Raw genomic sequence first — 17,845 nt, forward strand, 5'->3', positions numbered from 1 at the left:
CACATACCACAGAAAGTGGAGATGTCAAAGGGGGGAGGGGAAATGTGATTCTTTCAAAAGCTTTTTAAGTTGCATATGTGTGTGGTATCTAGGTAATATGGTGATGGGCTCATTACAAACACATAAGATAGATGCTTTGCCCATCCAGCTGGCTCAACAAGTCATTACACTTGATAGAATTATTTGCCAGCAACCTCTCCATAAACATTTGCCAGTGGGCTATTGCAGTTCAGCAAGTCATTTCCCACAGCTGTCCCAAACCTGCTGTGTGTTCATTTGTTGTACACTAACTCCATCTTAAATACAGTATATCCATTCAATTTCATTCCTTTAAAAAGGGGCAGAATTATGGTGTCTAGATTTCAGAATGTAATAAAAAATATATATTTCTTAAATATATACCTATATATTGCCTCTGGCCCTAACTTGTGTGAACAGAGTGCGAAGAACTTTATGGGGCCCATGAAAGGGCCAGATACAAGCAGGAAGCCACAGACAGTGCTCCCCCCATGAGCCCATAGAGGCGATGGGACCATGCTTCTGCACTAGAATGCATTGTTGAGTGGTCTGGTAGTGGTGAATGGAGCAGTGTACATCATCCCAAAAACACAGCCTCATTCAGAATCTCAGAAGATAAAAATTGCAGGCTGGTATTTTGTACTAAAATACTGGATTTGTCCAGCACTTCCATATCTAATGATGACTCTTGTTACTGTTTATTTGTACTGCAGTAGTGCCTACAGGCACCAGCCAGATTGGGAGCCCCATTGTGCTAGGCTCTGTACAAACATAGTACAGAAAAAGAGCCCCAAAGAGCTAATAATCACAATAGACAAGACAGACGAAGAGTAGGAGGAGAGACAGAGGCAACGCAATCTTGTCCAAGGTCACAAACAGATCTGTGACAGAGCTGGAAGTATTTGAATGAGAAATGTACAGTTTTCCTTTGAAGCTTTGAAGTCTTAGTGTCTTGAAGATGTTCTTAGACCAGTTTAGAAAGGTGCTGAGCATCCTTGAGGTCTGTGAGAGTTTAGACCTTGTAGGAAGTACTCAGCATCTGGTAGGATCAGACATTTCCCTTTGCCAAGTTAATGGTCATATGGGGGCAAAGGGACCTGGCCAGAGTGCCTTTGTGCTCCATCAATCCTGACTGGTGCAATGGTCCATTGGGGCCATTTCAGGCAACATAAATTAGAGATGCAGCCTGCTCCCTCTGGTAGACCTGACCTGCCCCATAAACCAGAGCAGAAAGGAAGTAATGTAGGGCCATGCTTCACCACAGCCCAACTCCTTTGAGGTGATATGTTGCCCCAGGAATGCACAGAGGAGGAGATCCTTTTACTCCCTTGAGTTTAGGGGCTATGACAGTGACTCTTCTTTGCATGATGAAAGAGAAGCTCCTTCAGCTCTCCCCACACTGGATAGCCATTCAACGTCAGTCGCAGCCTGTCCCTAAAGGAGTGAAAGTTTACTGGAAACCAATAACCGGTTTTGAGAGTTCACTTCTACCTTTACACGCAGTTGATCACACTGTCCTTATAAATCAATAGCAGGCAATATGATAACAAAGTGTTTCCATGCATTGATAATGTGACCTCAGCTACTTAATATTTTAAAACCCCTAAACTGGAGGATATTTGACTCTTACAAATATTTTAATCTGACTCTTAATGGTTTTGCCAGATTTGTGGCATATGACAGACAGGATTATTATATGGTTTCCGAGTAACTCCTGCTTCTCATTTGAAGTTTTGTTAGAGACCACGCTTTTAAGTAATATCTCTCACGTTAGAGAATAGAAGAAATCTATCAGTTATCTTTTTTTACTGAAATTAACACAGGTATCATCTCAAAGTGCTGGATTGCATCAGCAAGCAATCTGACACTCACATGTAAACGTTGTTCTGTAGCTAGCAAAAATGTGTAGTGCCAGTGACTAAGAGGATATGCTACCACAGCTCAGAGCAGGATTAATTTCAAAAATACTACTTTTTTGTAAGTCAGTGGTTACATAAAGCAGATGATTTTCAGTCAGAACAATCCAAATTAGCTTTTTATTGGGGTTGGATAGAATTAATGGAGTTTTCATCTATTTTCACCCAAAGTAGTTTTCCATTGACTTCAGTGGGAGTGAGATCAGAAAGCAGCTTACGCTGCTGCAAACCTTTCCCGCATCAGAGTCCCATCAAAATCAATCACCTGGGTAATAGTTTACAGGATGTAAGCTGTTCAGGCATGGGTTTGTTCTTCATGTGTCTGGAAACTGCCTTGCGTGCCTATGATGTGATTTCGATAATAATCATAGATTACTATTACTATTCGTTTTCTACATTTGTTTCCAGCAACACCCACAATGTGCTAGGTACTTTCTAACCTTAAAAAACAAAAACAAAAAACAATCCTCTGGAGCATTTTACTGCCCGCATTGTAGCTGCTTACCTTTACTGACAATCTCCTCTGACATCCAAGCTAATGAAAAGGAGACAAAATGGGCAAAGAATGTGAGAAAATGTTGGGTTAATTTTTACTAAATTATATGTGAAAGAATGAGGGAAATTTCTTTCACAGTTTTCTGAGTAGAAGAGGCTAATTTAAATTATCATGAATCTAGTTGCTGTCTGTGCCCCTGAGAAATGTGCATGGTATGAGTCAGCTTTTGTAAGCCATAGTGGCAGGTACCATATTTTCTTTTAACAACAGTTTTATTTCCTGTTCCCAGATTCATAGATTTTTTTAAGGGTGGTGGGAACCATTAGGATCATCTTAATCTGACTTCCTATATAGCACACAACTACCGGATGCATCACAACTCAAACCACAGTTTCCAGAAGGGGATCACAAAATTTTCTTTGTATTCTATCTCAGAGGCATTGTATAATTAATGATGCTGCACAGCGATATCGACATTATAGTGTAGCATATGAAAATAGTGCCTCCCTTCATTAGAGGTACTGCGGGCCCACTTTACTGGAGAAATTGGGAAGATAAGTCACGGCCAGATCCTTCTCTCTCTCTTCAGCTCTGCTGAAATAAAGATCATTTCCTTTATCTCTTTCACATGTTCTAGATGAACATTTTAAGTTAATTTATTTTTACAAAGCTGTAACTGTCTCATGCATTTTGTAATTATTGGCCCTGCATAAATTAATAATTAATCTTTTTTTCTCTAATTTTTCTCCTGAGGCCAAGGTTGAAATGTGATTGAGTTTTTAAAAATACTGCTTTTTGGCTGGAGCTTTCCAAGGTACCACCAGTGGGAATTAGACTCCCCAACTCCCAATAACTTCCAGTGGGAGTTCAGTGCCTTATGCCCACAGGCATCTTGGAAAGTCCTGGAGTGTATTTGTATGCTTCTTCCTGCCAATATATCTTACTGAAGGGACTTTTTCCTCTGGCACTTACTAAGGAATATTACAACTTCAGGCATCTGTTCCACAATATGTTAGGGCTACAGGGGTTTGTTTGTTTGTCTTTTTGCTCTCCTTTTTACCCTTATCATTCTGACTTGCTGCCCGCATTGTAGCTGCTGACCTTTACTGACAATCTCCTCTGACATCCAAGCTAAATGAGTTATTTTCCATTGACAAGCAAGGGGACATTTTTTGGGTACATGCTGCAATATTTGCATCACCAAAAGTCCAGCAACAGGGTATGAAACCCATCCAGCTTATGCCTCCTGCTCCCCTGCAAGGGTGAGCACCACAGGTCAGGATTTAGCCCTATTTGTATTTTACATGCTACACTCAGATACTAAATAGAAAGCTGGTTTTCCCACTGAAGTATAAGATCATTGTCAGTGGTACAGTCCAATTATTGTTGATGGGAGTGGTGCATGTGACCTGTTACATTCAGCCTGAAAAGAGTTTATCCTAAACTGTCAGTATACGCCAGTTATGTATGTTTTATTTGCATATGGTGTATTTTATATATTAATTTTCTGAGGTAAACATTTCTTACGGAAACTGGCAGGTTCTTGTTTTATTCTTCAACAGACCTTTTATTAATACACTGCCAGCTACGTCCAATGTTGTAAGTACATAGCTTTGCAAAGACTGTGCAGCAGTCTTTTTGTAAAAGTCGACAGTCTGTGCAATTTTATCTTTTCAGTATAAATAAAATGTTACATTGTCTTTGAAGATATCACAATGTATTATTGGTTTTTTTAAGATTACAGCAGAATACTCTATTTAAATGAACTCAGATACAGATCAGTTCATTTTTGCTCTCACACAGTTGTGCATGCAATCCTACACCCATTGAATTTTATGATCTTATTGCTTGAAAGAAGAGAGAACTGTGTTTCATGTAAATCCATGAGCTATTACTAATTTAGTCATCTGTGATTTATAACTAGAATGTACCACTAGATGGCAGTCTCTCCACACAGCCAAATAAAAGCATCAGAGGGGTAGCCATGTTAGTCTGGATCTGTAAAAGCAGCAAAGAATCCTGTGACACCTTATAGACTAACAGATGCATCTGACGAAGTGGGTATTCACCCACGAAAGCTCATGCTCCAAAACGTCTGTTAGTCTATAAGGTGCCACAGGATTCTTTACTGCTTTACAAATAAAAGCATGCATTCTATGCAAATGAGTATCAAACAAATCCTCCGATATCCAAAGCTGTTTACATTGTATTTCACAATAGTTGTCCATCTGATTAACATTTAGATGCATGTTGGGTCTAATGTCAAAATTTGTGTAATGTGTTTGCTTCCTTCATCATCCACATGCTGTAGCACTCAGAAAAACCAATCAATGACTCCAATATCTAAACAACTGGATACATTAAACCTTATGTCACAATAAACTTGTATGTGTTATTTTCTGTTTACACGCAGTTTGCCATATCTATTACACTGATTGATCGTTTCTATTTGTTTTTGAACAGGGCTTTTTTGAAGAAGAGGAAGGTAAAGAGTATATCTATAAAGAACCCAAGTTAACAGGGCTGTCTGAGATCTCACAGAGACTGCTAAAACTTTATGCAGATAAGTTTGGTGCAGACAATGTGAAGATAATCCAAGATTCCAACAAGGTATGGGAGAAATGCTGTGTTTAGATGCATGTAAAGTGGGAGCAGTGCATTCAAATTTGACCCATAAAGTTCTTTCAAAAACCCATGCTGCACTTTTGTTAATTGGTGGGAAAACCTGTTCCCTTCATTCAGAATACTATGGGCTGGATTATGGAGTTACCACAAGCCCTGAGTAAGAGGCAGCACTTAGTGGCAGTGATGCAGGAGCAGAGTCCCAGTTTGGTCCTGACTCCCCCTTGATCCAGGGGTATATTAAGCAGTGCAAGCCTTTTACCTGGCACTGTTTAGTCTGCCTTCTGCAATGGGTCCGCTGTACTTCGTAAGTTAGGGGGAGAGTCAGAGCTCCTCCCCCTTCCCATCCCAGCCTTTTCAGTTCCGGGGGTGGGAGGGTGTAGGAATAAAACCCCACGTGGGTGGCTCTCCCCTTCTAAGACTATACTTACACTGTGAGCTAGGGGTGTCTCACACACACTCACACTCGCTTGTGTACACATACTCATGCTAGCTCTCATCAAGCTAACGCAAGTATAAATAGCAGTGTGGCTGCAGTAGCATGGCTAGCAGCAGCCAAGTACAATCCCACCTGAAACTGGTGGCTTGAAAGCCTGAGCCCCAGCCCAACCACCACATCCACACTCCAGCTTGAGCCCTGCTAACATGAGTCTGTCTACCCAGACTGGGTGGCTCACTCCTAGCTGCAATGTAGACATATCCCAACTATGACTCATGATGTAGGCTGTCCATTGAGGGGAGCAATGAATCATATTGTGCCCCCTGCTTCCCTGAATGGGTGAGTGCCATGGGTCAGGATTTAGCCCTATTTATATTTAACACCCATGTACTAAATAAAAAGCTGATTTTTCCACTGAAGTGCAAGATCACATCACCACACTTTACTCTACACCACACTGGCATTCTCTATGTAAGGCTGTTCCTGGGAGCCAAAGATTTAACACTGTTGTGATACCATAAACATTTCCAAGAGGGTGTTTCTAGTGGATATGAGCAGAGTATGGAACTAGTGCAGTAGTTTTATAACAAAAATGAGCCATGCCTTCTAGTAGGGCCTTGGGCTAACCCTGGCCTGGTGATGTAGCCATAGGACAATGTTGTAAGAATACATGCATCACAAATGTGTATTACCATTGCAAGGCAGAAATTGGCTATTTCCTTTCTAATTCATTCAACCCACATCCAATGTTGCCATTGAACTCTACTCAAAACTCCCATTGACTTCAACTGAAAAACATGCCCCATAGTCAGTTATCTAAATATTAATGTATGTGCCCAACATTACTTTTGAAAATCATGAGCTGTGTTTACACAAATATCAATAAAACCACAGTGGGTAAAAACAGCAAACCTGTAAAAAACGCTCAGAGATTTTATTAGTAGTAATAGTAAGTCAGTATCAGATAAATTGTTTCATCACGTGTAAAAATGTTAACACAGGTCAACCCCAAAGACTTGGATCCAAAATACGCCTATATCCAGGTCACGTATGTCACGCCTTTCTTTGACGAGAAGGAGGCTGAAGACAGGAAGACTGACTTTGAAATGCATCACAACATCAACCGTTTTGTATTTGAAACGCCTTTCACGCTGTCAGGAAAAAAACATGGAGGGGTAGAAGAGCAATGCAAGAGACGCACAATCCTGACAAGTATGTTGCTGCCTTTTTTCTGTGAAGAGTTCTGACTAAAAGAAATTGAATATGATTTCAAAGGTCAATGCTGCTCAAAAATCAATGGGCATAATATGGTCCACAATCTGTTGTTTGCCAACAGTTTTGTTTTAAGTGATCAATAACCATTTCATTGTGTCCATATTTCTGTGCATGGTCTTTAATATGCCCAAATTGCAAGCATGATATATGATTTTGCAGACAATTACATAACAGAAGAAAAATGATCTGTTTGTAGAATAATCAGCTGACATTATTCTTCCTTGTTACTCTCCTGTCACCCCACTTTCTCAATAGAGTTACTCCTGATTTACACCAGTTTAGTGAAATCAGAACCCTCATTCTTTATTCTTCTTAGCTTGCATAGTCTAACGCAGAGGGGAGCTAGTAAGATTTACCTGTTTGAAAAAATAAACCACTTCAGATATGAGTATTTGTTAAAAATTAGAACAATCCCAGGTTTACAGAAGTAATTAATATTACTATATAATATAGAATAAACATATAAAAAACAAAACCCTATATATCTTATGTCTTGTCAGTGGGAAATATGCCCAGAAATCCCTGTGTTCTAAGACAGGAAGGTATCCTTTTGCAAGAAGTATTGCAGGCACCAATTTCCATTGAATCAAATTAAACTGTGGTGCCGAACAGAAAATGTTTAGTTTTTATTCATAATTGAAATCTCATCTTAAAGAAAAGTGATAAACATCCATGAAATTACTGCTAAAACTTGACATATCTGAAATTTTGGATGAGTGTACAAGAAACTGTCTGAACATGTACTTGATGAGCTTTGTTCTCAGAAGTAGAAATGAATACAGAGGCTGGCATTTAAGGAAAGGCTTCAAAATGATAGAGAATTTAGACCCCATCTGATTTCAGGATATATATTCTCCCCAAAGAGCCAAATGAGAAAAGCTGCCTGCAGCACAGACTTAGTCACCTAAAGGTTTTGTGCAGTCAAGGGAGAAAAATACCTGATATCTGGAGGCATCTCTTTTATGATACAGCTATAAGGGTGAGGCGATGAAGCACAGAAAATACTGGGTCTTCTTTAATGTCTGAGCAGTACTAAGTTCTTTGGTATTGACTTTGGGGTGGGGAGGGAATAGTATTGTTGAACTGAAAGTGCATGTATTACAGTGTTAGTGTATTAGCCTACTGGTGTGTAAAGTTTTAATCAGAAGACAGTTGTTTCATCATCTCCCTGATTTTCTTAGCCCTGCTGCCTGGCCAGATCTGCTCCAAAGCAAGCACTCAGCCTCCATCCCTTGCTTTATTGTACCAGGCTGGAACTTTGTCTCTCTCCACCTTCACTACCACTTGTCCATTGCTCCCTCCACATCCACCCTCCCATCCACTGTCTCATCCTATTGCCTTAATGTGTTAGATTATGCATGGATAAAATGGATACATTTTAGAAGTTTTTACATTTATAGAAATTATACACATAAAAATGAAGCATTTTTTGTTTACGAGAACTGGATGTAACACCAAAAAGAGGAGCAGCTGTAGGGGTTGGGGCAGCAACTGATGTGCATTGGGGAAAGGGCACTGGACAAACAGGGCAAGTGTAATCCACTGGTCAGTGTGTATTACAGGTGCCCAGTCTACAAAGGATATGAATCTTTTGCAACCCCACCTACAGAGCCGTGGCTCTTTAGCTCCAGCAGTAGAAGCTCGTGCTTTTAGCTCAGGAGGTCCCTCATTCAGCCTCCAGTGGGTGGACCAAGATGGCAGCCATCGCATACGTTGGGGCTTGTCCAGGATTCAAACTGATCTGTAACTGATGCTCACCATTGGGTTACGTAGGGGCTGAGGAGGCTTCTTAAAGTATGCAGAAGAACCAGAAAGAAGCGTTAGGACAGGCAAGTTTTTCTGCCAAACTTCCCAAGGTCCAGAAGACAAACTCGCAGAGTCACTTTGCTGTCTGAGTTGTAAGGAAGTACATTGGATAGAGCTGGTTAGAAAATTATCTGAACTGTTCCTGGAAAAGGGGTGGTTTTCAAGAATTTCCCATTTTTAAAATGTTTTGGGGGAAAAAAATTTGAAATTGTCAAATTATCCTGTTGTGATATTTTGAAAATGAAAAAGTTATTTTTCATGTTGAAATTTTTTGTTTCAAAATGTAAGTTAATTTTTAGTTTATAAAAAAAGATTTAAATGAATGTTAAAATTTATTTATTTTTAAATTTCAGTTAATCAAATATTTTTTTCAGATTTTCGATTCATGAAAACGTTTGAGATTTTTTACTTCTCATCCTAATTTGGGACAGGAAAAAAATTTAAATTTCAAAAGTTCTCTCAGGATGATTTCATTCCCACTTCTTAATTTTAATGAGGCATGTCCTCTCTCTCTGCTTCCCTTTGTAAATATGACAAATGTCGGATAATTACTGTTTCATGATTGATTTGTTGCAATTAGTGAATGTAGGAGATCTAGGCCTCAGCTAAGCAAGATGTTTAAGCTCATGCCTGACTTTCATTTTGAGAGTAGTCTTTTTGATTTTAGGGAACTGCTGAAATGTCTAAAGATAAACACAGGCTTATGAATCAGGGCCCTAACACAGAATAAGAAATATGTGAATTTTAAAATCTAAGAGTTTTGAGAGTCACATGTTGTCAGATTCTGACAAATATACGAGACAAATAGTGCTAGATCAAAATGGAACCAGTAATGACTGCATCAAAATATCAGTTTAGACCTGCTGAGCCAATCCTGTATATGTATTAATTTTCCTGGCCCACAAAGGTGTTTATAAAATGGAAAAAATGAGTGCAGTCTAAACTATGAATCCACTAGCATTGCTTCCATAATTACCAGCTTGTGGGAGTAGAATTTCTTTGACTATTTTACATTTGTTTTTGAGCAGCCAGTCATTTATTTCCGTACGTGAAGAAGCGTATTCAAGTCATAAGCCAAACAAGTACAGAACTGAACCCTATTGAAGTAGCTATTGATGAGATGTCCAAAAAGGTTTCAGAACTTAAACAGCTTTGCACAATGGAAGAAGTGGACATGATTAGACTGCAACTCAAACTTCAAGGAAGCGTCAGCGTCAAGGTATCAGTGCCTCAGTTTTATGTTTATGTACCAACCACCTTTTTTATTTGAGTTTTTGCAACTCCAGAGTATTCGAGTCTTGTTCCGGTGCCCACTGAAATCTGTGGAAAGACTCCCATTGACTTTAATGGGTGTTGGATCAGTGCCTGACAGTGTTGTTATAATTAAGTCTGTTAGGGTATGTTAACTTTGCAATAAAAGATTCCTGGCTGCTGGACCCGGGTCAGCTGATGTAGGCTTGGAGGGCTTAGGCTGCAGAGCTGGAACCCTGGCTCTGAAACCCTGAGAGGGTGGAGGATTTTTTTAGTCCGGCAGCCCGAGCCCCACAAGCCCAAGTCAATTCACCTGGGCTCTGAGACTTGATGCCGTGGTATTTGTTTTGCAGTGTAGACATACCCTTATTGTTCCTCTAATAAATGATAAGCTCTTTCTAACCTGAACAGCCTAGCCATATTAAACTAAAGCCTGGCACTCAAATGAGCATTCAGATACTTTTTTAAAGAGAACCTTGTACAGGTCAGTTTAATGATTTCTTACGTAGAAGAACTGGGATTTGAGAGAAGAGCATATTTGGTCCTTGTGATTCAGTGTGATTTGTTTTTTGACTACATTAGCTAAAATCCAGTGCACTGTTTGCATATGAAACTTTCTAAGACATTCATTTATGTAGCACGTGGGCCCAGATCCTCAGGTGATGTAAATCAGCACAGGTACTTTCATTTCAATAGAGCTATTCCAGTTTACACCTGCTGGGGATCTGACCTACAATCTAAGTTTGATATTTTTGTTAAACTGAAATACCTACCATAAATTTATTTGGAAAATGGCACCTCAGAAGATAAACAGTTGCTCTTAAGTCATTGATTCAGAACACAGGGAAGATAAATACCAATGTGTTTAGCTTTGGTTGGGAAATGCTTTTGGCACTTGCTTGAATGCAGCTTTGTGCGAGGCAGAATGTCTTTAAGATGCAGAATACAGAACAAAAGTTCTATTCATATTCACCCTGTACTATCCATTTGAAGTCATAGTCATTTCATGCACTGTAAGCACAGAAAATGACCCCAAGCCTTAAACAATGAGAATTATAAATTACAGTCAAACTGTACTGTTCTGCCCCCTAATCCAGGTGCTTTTCCCCCAACAGGTAAATGCAGGACCAATGGCATATGCCCGAGCTTTTCTTGAAGAAACAAATGCTAAGAAGTATCCTGATAACCAAGTCAAACTCCTGAAGGAAATCTTCAGGTAAACAACCTTGTTTTAAATGTAAACGTTAGACTTTGTTTGGCTGGTACAAACGGATGAGAAACATTCAGTGATATGACATGAAATTAGGCAGAATGTTTTATGTAGAACTAGATAAAGCCACATCTTGCAATTCGTTCTTGGGTAAGACTTCTCTTGACATCTGGGTAAATCACATTGGCTTGAGTACTCCTAGGGATTTATAACTGAGTGCCATAATTTGCCTCAACTAGTTTATAACTTTAAATTGGGGGCATAATATTTTTTCACTGAAGTTTTTTTGCAGAGATGTTCTTTGGTGTATGTTTATGCTTGTAGGCAGTTTGCAGAAGCATGTGGGCTTGCTCTTGAAGTTAACAAACGCCTTATTAAAGAGGACCAGTTAGAATATCAAGAAGAAATGAAGTCTCATTATAAGGATATGGTCAGCGAGCTCTCTGCAGTCATGAATGAACAGGTATTCTATTTTAACTTTTGGTGGTGGGGATGGAGGTGGCTATTTGATTCCTATGATGAATGAATACAACTAGCTTCAGGGTTAATACAGTTAACCACAAGTAAAATACTAATAATGCAGACTGCAACCAAGAACAATGCAACAATTATTGTGCAAACTTATTTGTGCAGTTTGACCAATGCCACTCAATCCTGACCTGTATAATTACTGCTATATTATGTGTAAAGCTCTCTAACATCCACCAAAATGTCTAAAACTGCTTTTATTCATACCTTTTGTTATTTTGGTGCTGCGTCTGTGTGTGGACTCTTTTACTTTAAATTAAGAGCATCTTGTTTTGGTTTAGGTCAAGTAATTTATCTTATGAGATAAATATCAATCAATATGAGATTCCACACAGAAACTGGAAGCAAAATAACAAAAGGGTGAATTAAAACCAATTTAGTTACTTTGGTGCATGTTAATATGTAAACAGCTCTAAATTGCGCCTGGAAAATTCTCACACATGAGCAGGTAATTGTACATGAAGAGTGGCTAACTGCACATATAAGTACCATTTGTATGCAGAGTTACTCAGTTTACATAATTATCAGTGTCATAATTACTAGTATCTAACAAGGATATTTAATGAACATCCTGTAGACCCTGTGACAGCTAATTTATATTATATATCTTCACAAATAGGGTGAATGATAACTCCAGCTTGTTAAATAATATAAGAAGTGGCTCATAAACATACATGCAAATAAACATGGCAAGTTTGCTTCACTATCATTGAGCCACATTCTCATGTGGTGCAAATAGATGTAGCTCCGTTAAAGTAAATGGAAATACGCGTATTTGCACCAGTTGGGAATCTGATCCATTATTTGCTATGATATGTTATTTCAGGATTCTGATTACCACTAGAGTATTTATGAAAATGTTTGTTGAACTCCACAAACATTTCATAAGTTTTATCATATTCTTCAAAAAAATCATCCAAAAATGTTGTATTAAATTTAGAATTGTTGAATCATTTTTTATTAATGGTTCATGAGTCTTCTGTTTAAATAGTTTTAATCATCCAGTCACTTACCAGGCAAAATGAACAAGTTACTAGCAGTCCACAAACTGAAATTTGCATAAGATATTCAGTGAATACTCTTCTAATATAAATATGAACCTGAGTATGATTGAGCTGTAAGTTTTTTTAGTCAAGGCAAATACTGAGAGTCTTCTACATAATTACTTATACGTAACAAGGCTCTGATTTTTCAAAGGTGTTTAGTAACACCAAAGCCTATGAGAGCAAAAGCCCAGATAGTTGGTTATTTCCTCAAAACCAAGATGTTTTGAAAACCTCTGTTAAAAAAGTAACTAAAAATGTGCGTCTTCCTACCACCATCTTGTTACAGTTTGCCTTTCCTACCTGCCATGTTTCAAAAAGAAAGTCCTTTTGCAGCTTTCAATATTTTTCTCCCTGCCAGTTGACCAGTGTCTTTGGAAACCATTGTATCATATTCTCACCATTGCGAAAAGACTATTTATGGGCACAAAACACCAATTCTCTGGAAAGTTCTTCACAATCTAGTTGCTATGTTCCATTAATAGATCTCTGAGAAATTTGTCTTTTGCTGTTGCAGAAATATAATTAAGGGCGAAAGAACACCAAATGTTTTGCTTTCTGAAAATCCAGCAATAAAACAGGAATTTTGCTTCCAGCTTTCCAAGCAATATGATTTTTTTGCACAGCTTGAGTCCTCTTGCTTCCCTACTTCTGAGCAGAGAGCACCACTACCATACATTTTACACACTGTAAATTGTAGCTGAAATATTTATTTCACATTGGGAAACCTCGAGACGCTATCATAATGGTACCATGTTCTCTACAATGACATTATGTTCTGGTGTGTTGCTCATTGTTGTATTTGAGACTGTTCTGATAGCACACCCACTGACTGACTGACTCATTACATATGCTCTTCTCTTTTTTATTTTTTTTTTTCTGGCAGCTCTGTCATGGTCCATGCTTATACAGCTTCTCTTCTTCCCTGTCTAACATTTCCCTCAATACTGTAGACAAAAGTGGTATGTTTATTTTTCTTATGTCTATACTTTCCTTTGATGTCACGTGCTTTCACTTGCTGATTTTCTGTTTTACCTACATTTTATGTCCATTTAAATGTCATGTCTAACTACTCGTGTTCAATCTAGCGAGGGGGTTGTAGGGGGGAAAAAGACACAATACATGTGCAGTCTGAGTTCATGAACAACCTTGGCACTAATGATTCTTGCACTGTTAGTATCATGGAGCTTAGCAGAAGGTGATATCTTCCTCAGTCTTTGGTAGGCAAGTGCATTGTCCATGATACGGCATGGTAACCTGCTAATACCAAATGAGAGGAGAAGGATCGCATTCTGCCTTCCTTGCCATAAGGCAAGTTCTGCAATGATGGCTGGAGGAGAGGGTCAGGAACATACATCTTAGGAACTGCACAGAAAAAAAAACAGGTTTAAGCGCAGCATTGTGCCTTCTGTTGCACAGGCAATGGGAGCTCATGCACAGACAGTAAGTTTGAGTTCTGGGGAAAATGATGGCAGTTGTCTCACCACAGCCCCTGATGGAAGAATAAGCAGTGTGTTTGTATATGAAGGTGATTTGAAATTCCAGAGTGGGGAGGAAAGCAGGTGGAAGGGGATCTCAGAATCCTTCTGTACTTACTTTCTCTAGAAGCCAGGCATAATGAGGAATAATGTTTGGCAAATGCCCAAGAAGTGCCATTGCAAAAAGAAAGGGGAAGGAGAAAACTTTTGAGTTGCCAAGGGGACAAAATATTGCAAAAAACACCTGTTTTTCCCTCTGTGTACTTGTTCTGCCTGTGTTGTTTATTCTTTATATACATATTTATTTTATTTCTAATTGTTAAAGATAATAGCCCTGTTCTGCCTTGAGACATATGTTCACAGCTCTTATTGGCTTCAGGGAATATATGAGGTACAATTGGGACCAATGATTATGCATACATGTATGCAGAGATACTGGCAACTGGTTTTAGGCAAAATATTCAAATTTAAGAAACATATTCTGTTTAAATACTCCATTGCATTTTTGTGACGCCAAACTCAACATCTTTGTGCTACTTCATGAGAACCAGGAATGTAAGGTAAAACTGACCTATTTTCATTATTGATGCTGAGTGAAATAGAAAAAGTAAACACAATCAACATAAATGATAAATAGCAAAATAGGCTTCCAGCGCCAAATTTTCAGGTGCAATAGCAAAGTCATGCAAAATGCACAGTCACTAGTATGTACAAAATCTTGCTTTGCATGTATGAATTGTGGGTGCTGAAGTCTGGGTTTGGATGCACAGTAACCCACGTTGCAGACACATTTGCATGCATAGATGCAGGATTTCATTTGTGCAAACTCAGGGCCAGATTCTGCCACCCTTATTCCCATTAAGTAGTGTCCTACTCCCTGACTAACTGAGGTCCATGGGTCTACTTGCTAAATAAAGTGTAAGAGTTTCAGAATCTGGCCCCCTTTTTGCAGTGCTTTCCTATTGTGTGTGGGTTTTGTCCTTTACAGTCCTTTCAGATTTAATAATCTTGAGTGTAACAGAAGTAAGGGCTTTTCTATTTATTTATTTATTTTGGTAAATGTGAATGTTATGTCAAGTTTGTCTCTTTTAATTTTTCTAAGCCTAAGTAATCATTATGTGCTGGAGAATGCATATTTCATGAGCTCCAGGACAAGAGAAAACTCTTTTTTCAGTCACTCTTGTCCTCAAGATCAGTATTCATTAGGAACTGTGATGGTAGCTGATCCCCAAGTAACAAATAAAGTCACAAGAAGGAGTTTAGGAGAAATTCTAACTTCTTTAGCACAATTACTGCCAATATCTTTATTTTAAATTCAGACTTGATAAAGAAGTGTTGGCAAAGACAAGAAACACTGGTGATTCCTAGTGGCTTGAGCTCTGGCCTAGGACTCAGGAGACCTGGGTCCTATTCTCAGCTTTGCCACCAAGTGACCTTGGGGATAATGATACTGACTTCCTTTTCACTTCTTCATGTAGTCTTCGTTGAAAGAAGACAAACTCTCAATCTATTATTATAAATACACCTCTACCTCGATATCACACAAATTCGGAGATAACGTGGTAAAGGAGTGCTTGGGGGTGGGGGGGCTGTGCACTCTGGTGGATCAAAGCAAGTTCGATACAACGCGGTTTCACCTATAACGCAGTAAGATTTTTTGGTTCCCGAAGACAGCGTTATATTGAAGTAGAGGTGTAGCAAAAGTAAATGTTGCTGGTACTAAAGTCAAATAGAGGTAAGTCTAATGAGTTTATAAAGTGCAGGTGACTACTCAGTTTGGGTTACTTGAGAGTATTGTGAAAAAACATTGTTTAGGGAAGTATGCAATATGTTGATTGACAGAATGTAAGATATTCATGTTGAGGATTCCAACCAAGGACCCAATTCTGCCACCTTAGTTCGGGAAACCCTCCTAATAAGAATCTGGCCTGAGTAATAACTGCAGGATTGGGTTTCCAAATGAAGTTAATTTTTTGAACTGCAAGTTTCCTTTATCAAGCATCCAAAATAAATAATGCATTATTTAATAAACAAAAATATAAGATAAGTGAAAACAAAAATTGTTGAAATAAATACTCAATGGATTCATTTTGTTTTCATCTGTTGTTTCATCTTTAATTTTTTTTTTAATGAAAAGATTATCCACAAGGAGGAGTCAGCAAAGCCACAAGGAATGGAACGAACCTATTCACGAACCTTCAGTAGAACAAACATAGCCCTGCCAGGAGCAGTGATATCAAATCCTGACATCTGACTGAAACATCTTTGACTTTATGCATACCTCTGGAGGACATTTTTTTTTAAGTGTAAAGTGATCATGAACAATACATGAAAATGGATTGTGCGATATGGTTTTAATTTATTGGAAGTCTTCACATATTTTTTAAAACTGCTAGCTTGATTATTTTTTTTGTCCAACCCTGTATTTGTACATTTCTTATCTTTTTTTTAATTGAGAAGTCTTTATTAAGTGAGGCTGACGATGAAATTTCCATTGAACGTTTAGCTCCACAGCAAGCCCTAAGTTTGCTGTAAATGATAATATATCTAATACTAAATCCTAGTATACATATATTTTAAAGGTCAAATGTGGGTGTTTTGTAACATTTAAGTATGTCATAATTGTAAATAGAGGATGTGTAAAATACGTCATTTTTACAAAATTGAAAAGACTATCTTTTTAGTTAATAATTATAAGTGTACTAAAAATATGAATAACTTTTCAGATACAATTATATTAAAATATTTGTGTATGTGTACAAAAAATGTCTATTTCTTTTTGAAGACAGTGCATTGGTTTATAGAATTTTAGAATCATAGATATTTAGGAGGGAAAGGTCATCTAGTCCAGTCTCCTGCACTGAGGCAGGACTAAGTTTCTACACCATTCCTGACAGGTATTTGCCCAACCTGTTCTCAAAAGCCTCCAATGATGGAGATTCTACAGCCTAGCTTGGTAATTTGCTCCAGTGCTTAATCACCTTACAGTTAGGAAGTTTTTCCTAATATCTAATCTAAATCTCCATTACTGCAATTTCAGCTCATTACTACTTGTCCTATCCTCAGCAGATAATAACTATTTATCACCCTCCTCTTTATAGCAACCTTTTTCTTACTTGAAGACTGTTAGCATGTCCTTCCTCAGCCTTCTCTTCTTCAGACTAAATAAGCCCAGTTTTTTTCAATCTTTCCTCAAAGTTTTCTAGACCTTTAATCATTTTTGTTGATCTCTTCTGAACTTTCTCCAGTTTGTCCCCATCTTTCCTGGAATGTGGTGCCCAGAATAGGACATGGTACTCCAGCTGAGGCCTTACCAGTGCTGAATAGAGTGGAAGAAATACTTCTCATGTCTTGCTTACAACACTCCTGCTAATACATCTGAGAATCATAGAATATCAGGGTTTGAAGGGACCTCAGCAGGTAATCTGGTCCAACCCCCTGCTCAAAGCAGGACCAATTCCCAACTAAATCATCCTAGCCAGGGCTTTGTCAGGCCTGACCTTAAAAACCTCTAAGGATGGAGATTCCACCACCTCCCTAGGTAACCCATTCCAGTGCTTCACTACCCTCCTAGTGAAAAAGTTTTTCCTAATATCCAACCTAAACCTCCTCCACTGCAACTTGAAACCATTACTCCTTGTTCTGTCATCTGCTACCACTGAGAACAATCTAGATCCATCCTCTTTGGAACCCCCTTTCAGGTAGTTGAAAGCAGCTATCAAATCCCCCCTCATTCTTCTCTTCTGCAGACTAAACAATCCCA

At 38.5% G+C, this 17,845-nt stretch overlaps 1 protein-coding gene across 12 annotated transcripts in view; it reads left to right on the top strand.

Moving 5' to 3' along the window:
• DOCK10 (dedicator of cytokinesis 10) overlaps nucleotides 1–16,819 on the top strand; it is a 237,318-nt gene extending 220,499 nt beyond the window's left edge. For all 12 annotated transcript variants that reach the window (XM_030575220.1, XM_030575211.1, XM_030575212.1 and 9 more), the window contains 6 exons: nucleotides 4,894–5,040; nucleotides 6,493–6,703; nucleotides 9,601–9,791; nucleotides 10,939–11,039; nucleotides 11,358–11,496; nucleotides 16,220–16,819. In XM_030575220.1, coding sequence (XP_030431080.1) covers nucleotides 4,894–5,040; nucleotides 6,493–6,703; nucleotides 9,601–9,791; nucleotides 10,939–11,039; nucleotides 11,358–11,496; nucleotides 16,220–16,336 — 906 coding nt within the window. In that variant the 3' untranslated portion in view covers nucleotides 16,337–16,819. The remainder of the gene's footprint in view (nucleotides 1–4,893; nucleotides 5,041–6,492; nucleotides 6,704–9,600; nucleotides 9,792–10,938; nucleotides 11,040–11,357; nucleotides 11,497–16,219) is intronic.
• Nucleotides 16,820–17,845: the final 1,026 nt, after the last annotated feature.

This window comes from Gopherus evgoodei, chromosome 9 (genome assembly GCF_007399415.2).
Source record: "Gopherus evgoodei ecotype Sinaloan lineage chromosome 9, rGopEvg1_v1.p, whole genome shotgun sequence".
Classification (NCBI taxonomy): Eukaryota; Metazoa; Chordata; order Testudines; family Testudinidae; genus Gopherus; species Gopherus evgoodei.